Source organism: Mobula birostris, chromosome 10 (genome assembly GCF_030028105.1).
Source record: "Mobula birostris isolate sMobBir1 chromosome 10, sMobBir1.hap1, whole genome shotgun sequence".
NCBI lineage: Eukaryota > Metazoa > Chordata > Chondrichthyes > Myliobatiformes > Myliobatidae > Mobula > Mobula birostris.
In genome coordinates, this window is record NC_092379.1 from 37326085 (window position 1) to 37332825 (window position 6741).

Here is a 6741-nt window from a genome sequence, read left to right on the forward strand (position 1 = left end):
AAGCATCGATTTGTCGAACTTCTAGTTTTCTTCTTCACCATTCCCCATTCTCATTTCTCTCTCTCACCTTATCTCCTTACCTGCCCATCACCTCCCTCTGGTGCTCCACCATCGTCCCCTTCTTCCATGGCCTTCTGTCCTCTCCTATCAGATTCCCCCTTCCCCAGCCCTTCATCACCTCCACCAATCGACTTCCCAGCTCTTTACTTCACCCCACCCCCTCTTCCGGTCTCACCTATCACCTACCACCTCGTACTTCTTCCTCTCCTCCCCCACCCTCAACGTCTTCCCCCTTCCTTTCCAGTCCTGATGAAGGGCCTCAGCCTAAAGCCTCGACTGTTTACACGTTTCCGTAAATGCTGCCTGACCTACTGGGTTTTTCTGGCACTTTGTGTGTGTTGCCTTGGATTTCCAGCATCTGCAGATCTTCTTGTGTTTGGCTTGGTGTGCTTTATTTATCTCCTGCATCCCATCCAGAGTTACGATTATTTCGTTCTCCTTGACACTTGTGTACTGAAAATGACACTAAACAATCTTGAATGTTTTTCGTTAGCTAAAGTATTCAGTTCATACCCCAGACAGGATCTGCTGCAGGAGCTGGTTACGGGACAGTGCCGTGGAACGCGACTGCAGGAACCCGCCCGAGCACCAGCAGAATCAAGTTGCCGAGAGGTTTCCCAACGCGTCTGCCTATCCCGAGAGGGTGACCGAGGACAGGAGCAGAGGGAAGCTCTGCGTGTCCTCCGAGCCCCCAACTTTGCACCTCCGTGGCTCTACCTGTTCCACAAAACCCAGGATTAGACAAAGGGACCTCAACAGTCATGGCAGGTAAAAAAAAAAGGTGAACGCCAGAAGTTTTCTCTAGGGTTTCCTCTGGGTGCTCCGGTTTCCTCCCACTGTCCAAAGACATACCGGTCAGTAGTTTAATTGGTCATTGTAAATTGCCCCATGATTAGGCTGGTGTTAAATCGGGAGATCGCTGGGCGGTGAGGCTCGAAGGGCCGGAAGGGTCAATTCTGTGCCTTCTCTCAATCAATGAATCAACCAACCTAACCCTCCCCTCCCGCATAGCCTGCCATTTTCCATCATCCGTCAGCCTATCTAAGTGTCTGTAAAGCACCACAGTCAGCGTAATGCCTTCAGTGCCACCAGGTTCAGGAACAGTTATTACCACTCAACCATCAGGGTGAAGGTACAGGAACCTCAGGACCCACACCACCGGTTCAGGAACAGTTATTACCCCTCAGCCATCGGGAAGGACGTACAGGAGCCTCAGGACCCACACCATCAGGGTCAGGAACAGTTATTACCCCTCAGCCAGGGGTGCAGTGCTGCTGGATCTCACCGGAGTGCCACTCCGGCACCTCTGTAAAAAAATGTCAAAATATACAAGCGGGGAATTTAACAGCGGCCGCTATAGTTGATTGGAAAGAGGCTCTTTTTCTCTTTGTGTTGATAGGAAAAAGAGTAGTGAGCAATGAACGAGACGAAATACATTTCCAAATCTCCCAAATGGCTGCTCTCCTCCCCTGTTAACATTTCTCACTTACAAAATACGATATTTTCTATTCGTACAGATACAATTATAATTTCTGTAAAGATTCAAGCTTCTTTCACTTTTTACATACTTAAAGACTAAACAGGATCTGTATTGGTCTAACCATGTAATACCCGATGTGTGAGGATATTGTGAATATCCAGACACACAGGTACACTTCCTGTCCAACCATTTCTGCGAGAGAAACGGTACGAGGCAGAGTTGCCAACCTACCGCTTTTGATACTAATATTCACCAATATTCGTGGCTTTACCAATCGTTCATCAGGCGTTCTTGTTTCATACTTGATTACTTGGTTCCAGTTTAGGTGGCTGAAAGTGTAAAAAACTTATTTGCTTTGTTTCTGTTATTTTGATACCTGCTTAGGAACACTGCTCAGCACTGCGGGCCCTGCTGTCTGCTCTGAATCAGCCGTAGAAGTAAGCCTACATCTGTGGTGGTCGCCAATACAAAAGTAAATTTTTCTCACTAACAACCCTATGGCTTCTAAGCAAACAACGTTACCTTACTTGCTTGATAATTATATTTTATGATAATTAGTAATACTTTGTCATATTATTAAATTAAGTATTATATGTTTTATTGTACCAGTTATACACTGAAGTGTAGTGATAGGCTATAATCTTGTTAATGTCGTAACTATCACTATATTTCTGTGGAGCTTGGGAATTCATGTATTTCTTTCATCTTGGTTCAGTGCCTGACATTATAAGAAGCCCTATTCACATATATATGTCACACCCAATTTGTGTACCTGCTCAAGGCGAGTGAAGAGGACGGACGAGTGCGGGAGCGGTCGGCGGTTCCGGGATGGCGGATACCGGAATTCGACGGTTCGGAGGTTGTTGGAGGTTCGGAGGTCGTTTGTGGACGGATCGGGGAGGTGTGAGCTCCAACGACTTAATTTGGTGCACAAAACTGACAAATTTACTGAGTGGCACCTTTGTTTTTTTTTTTGTGTCCACTAACCACACCACCAAAAAGAGTTATAAAGTGTAACTTAACTGTACATTGTGTATTGTCTGATATTTTACAGTGTGGGCTTGTATCGGGGTGCATTACGTAGCGTCTACGCAAACGTGAGTACACAGTTTGGTAGGGCCTACGGCAGTTCCCCTAGACGGACGTGAGTTGATCGAGCCGAGCGTTACATATCTATCTAGCTGGGGTGCCTGAGACTTTTGCACACACCGCTGTATTTGTCAACATGGAGCGGAGAGCGAGCTTGTAAATCTGGCAGGAGCAAAGAATGTTGGGAATGGCGAGGATGGAGCACCGCAGGAGGGGTGTGGGACAAGTGGCAGAGGAGGAGTGCCAGTGCACTTGGATGGCATGGTTGCAGACACACCCAGCCCTGAGACACCAGGCAAGGCCATTTGATTCCAAACAATTGGTTTATTGGTCATTACAGATGTCTCTCTGGTGCTTCCCACTCACTGCCTCTCCCTTCCCCTATTCCCAACCATGATCCCCCCTCTCCCAGTCCACAATAGAGACCCACATCAGAATCAGGTTGATCATCACTCACATACGTAATGAAATTTGTATTTTTTTTTTTGCAGCAGTACAGTGTAATCCATAAAATCACTACAGCACTGTGCAAAAGTCTTTGGCACGCTATTTATATATATGTTTGTGTGTGTGTGTGTGTCTGTCCCTAAGAATTTGGCACAGTACTGTACATACTTTGATAGAAAATTTTTCAAAGTTCCAAGTTCAAAGTAAACTTTCACTTTTCATCTTGCAGGCGGTAACAGTCCACGTTGGCAATGATCTGCAGAAAAACCGCTTCAGCCGTTTCTAGGAGATTCAACGCCTCTACAGTGCACTGATGCCCCTGTCCACTTACGCTCCAGCCTCTTCCGTCTTGGACGTGATACGACGCCGCTTAAATTTGAGAAGAAATCATTTTATAACTTACTAATCTACTGTGTGGAAATTTTAGTCTTTAACTTCCTACTTTTTGTAAATGTATCTGTTTCCAAAACGTATTAAATATATTTAAAGCTTGCAAACCACTGTAATGTTGCATCAGTTCTTTTGCCTCCCCAGTAGATAACGTGTTGATGATATTTTACCTGTATGGTTGAGAGAGGGAGAGATAGCGGTGGGAACATTGACACATAGAAACAAAGAAAATTTACAGCACAATACAGGCCCTTTGGCCCACAAAGCTGTACCGAACATGTCCCTACCTTAGAAATTACCTAGGGTTACCCATAGCCCTCTATTTTTCTAAGCTCCATGTTCCTACCCAGGAGTCTCTTAAGAGACCGTTTTGTTTCCGCCTCCACCACCACCGCTGGCAGCCCATTCCATGCACTCACCACTCTCTGCATAGAAAAACTTACCCCTGACATCTCCTCTGTACCTACTTCCAAGCACCTTAAAACTATGTCCTCTCGTGCTAGCCAGTTCAGCCCTGGGGAAAAGCCTATGACTATCCACACAATCAATGCTTCTGATTATCTTGTACACCTCTATCAGCCACCTCTCATCCTCCGTCGCTCCAAGGAGAAAGGGCTGAATTCACTCAATCTATTCTCACAAGGCATGCCCTCCAATCCAGGCAACATCCTTGTAAATCTCCTCTGCACCCTTTCTATGGTTTCCACATCCTTCCTATAGTGAGGCGACCAGAATTGAGCGCAGTACTCCAAGTGGGGTCTGACCAGGGTCCTAAGGAGCTGCAACATTACATCTCGGCTCTTAAACTCAATCCCACAATTGATGAAGGCCAATGCACTGTATGCGTTTGTAACCATAGAGTCAACCTGCGTAGCAGCTTTGAGTGTCCTGTGGACTCAGACCCCAAGACCCCTCTGATCCTCCACACCGCCAAGAGTCATCATTAATACTATTTTCTGCCAACATATTTGACCTACCAAAATGAACCACCTCACACTTATCTGGGTTGAACGCCATCTACCGTTTCTCAGCCCAGTTTTGCATCCTATCAATGTCCCACTTTAACCTCTGACAGCCATCTGCACTGTCCACAACACACCCAACCTTTATGTCATCAGCAAATTTACTAACCCACCCCTCCACTTCCTCACTTCCTCATCCAGGTCATTTATAAAAAAATCACAAAGAGTAGGGGTCCCAGAACAGATCCCTGAGGGACACCGCTGGTCACCGGCCTTCATGCAGAGTATGACCCATCTACAACCAGTCTTTGCCTTCTGTGGGAAAGCCAGTTCTAGATCCACAAAGCAACGTCCCCTTGGATCCCATGCCTCCTTACTTTCTCAATAAGCCTTGCATGGGGTATCTTATCAAATGGCTTGCTAAGATCCATGTACACTACAACTATGGCTCTACCTTCTTCAATGTGCTTAGTCACATCCTCAAAAAATTCAATCAGGATGTAGGGCACGACCTGCCTTTGACAAAGCCATGCTGACTATTTCTAACCATGTTATGCCTCTCCAAATGTTCACAAATCCTGCCTCTCAGGGTCTTCTCCATCAACTTACCAACCACTGAAGTAAGACTCACTGGCCTATAATTTCCTGGGATATCTCTACTCCCTTTCTTGAATAAGGGAACAACATCCGCTACTCTCCAATCCTCCGGAGCCTCTCCTGGCCTCATTGATGATGCAAAGATAATTGCCAGAGGTTCAGCAATCTCCTCACTTGCTTCCCACAGTAGCCTGGGGTACATCCCGTCTGGTCCCGGTGACTTATTCAACTTGATGCTTTCCTAAAGCTCCAGCACATCCTCTTTCTTAATATCTACATTCTCAAGCTTTTCAGTCCACTGCAAGTCATCCCTACAATCGCCAAGATCCTTTTCCGCCAAGACTATATGGTCAGTAAAGAAACGAAATAAAAACAAGGGCCCAATCTTATCAAACAGACTGTTGCGCAAAGTTGGAACTCACTGATAAGTCGATCGTTCAACTGCGACTTCCTCCGACCGTCGCTGCCCTTCGGACTCTCGCTCCACGTCCGGCGGTCTCCCAACATGTGTAGATGTAATCTAAGGCGGGGGGCGGGGGTTGTTGTCCCTGATGATGGAGACTGGTTCCCTGTCACATCGCTCTGGGTAGTTTTTTTCTGGATATCCGTTCTGACACGTGATGTCCGGCGCCGAGAGGAAAACTTCCAGGAGCTAACCTGGCAGGGGAGAGACGGTGATGAAGAGCTAAGATCAAACGTTCTTTACCGGAACGCTCTGATCGCCGGTGGTCATTTCAGCACACAGAGAGCGTTGGCAGGGGAGCGGCCTCGGGCTGACACGGGGTGGAATGTGGAGGGAATCGGCTCCGAAATCTGGCCCTTTCCCCCTGTGCAGCGGCGATGGAGGGAAGGATGGCTGGAGAGACGAACGCATCGGAGAAGAGGAAGGCTGGAGAGACCAGCGCTTCGATTCGTGGGGCTGGGGTCAAGAAGACGGTCAGACTGAGCGTTCGAGATTTGAAAGAAGGCAACGGTTTCAGTAGGGAGACCTTCATTTGCAGGGTGCTACCGGATTGCCGTGGCTTCAAGGTGGACGATCTTTACAGCGTCCGGGATTTCGCCGGTTACTACGACGTCACCTTCGGGCATGCCCCAGGGTGGCAGAAGTTACGTGACTGCTTCAGTGAGAAGGGGAGTGAGGCGCCGCTGTCGCTACTAAAAGCGCAGCCCCTCTACGCCGACGTAACGCAGCAAGAGAGAACGGTTCTGGTACTAATGTGCAACCCCTATGTACCGGTCGTTGGCATCCTCACATTCCCAGCGCATATGTGGAGAGCGTGGGCAAGTGTGAGAACGTCAACGACAGTCTGGGAGTATGGACAAGTAAAGGGCAGGTCAGGGTGAAGCTGAGGGTGGACACCAGCGGCTGTGTCATCCATCCATCCTCAGTGTTCGCAACAGGAGGGAACCGGGGCTTCCTGGTTTATGCCGGGCAACCCAAGGTGTGCCGGAACTGCGGTAAGGCGGAGCACATCGCAGCCCAGTGTAAGGCTGTGCTGTGCAGAAACTGCAAGGTGGAGGGACACGGAGGCCAAGTCCTGCCACCTCTGCGGGCAGGCGGACCACCTGTACAGGGCCTGACCGAAACGGGCGGGCTCCTACGCACAGGTGGCCGGGAGAGATGATAACATCGGAAAGGCCCGGGATGAGGAAGAGGCACAAAGATCTTTCTTTCTTTTTAAATCTTTTTATTGAATTAGTACACAAAGAGTAAAA

At 48.1% G+C, this 6741-nt stretch overlaps 1 protein-coding gene and 1 long non-coding RNA gene across 2 annotated transcripts in view; one reads left to right on the forward strand and one right to left on the reverse strand.

Annotated features, from left to right (window-relative positions):
- Positions 1-832, forward strand: part of LOC140203591 (uncharacterized) — a 57969-nt gene extending 57137 nt beyond the window's left edge. The window contains 1 exon segment of the mRNA XM_072269638.1: positions 579-832. Within this exon segment, the coding sequence (XP_072125739.1) occupies positions 579-832 (254 nt within the window).
- A 2-nt stretch (positions 833-834) lies between these two features.
- On the reverse strand, positions 835-5607 carry LOC140204480 (uncharacterized). Its single transcript, XR_011887640.1, has 3 exons — positions 5448-5607; positions 3575-3636; positions 835-3445 (listed from the first exon to the last, which is right to left on the reverse strand). It is a non-coding gene; the product is annotated as an uncharacterized lncRNA (long non-coding RNA).
- Between the last annotated feature and the right edge of the window lie 1134 nt (positions 5608-6741).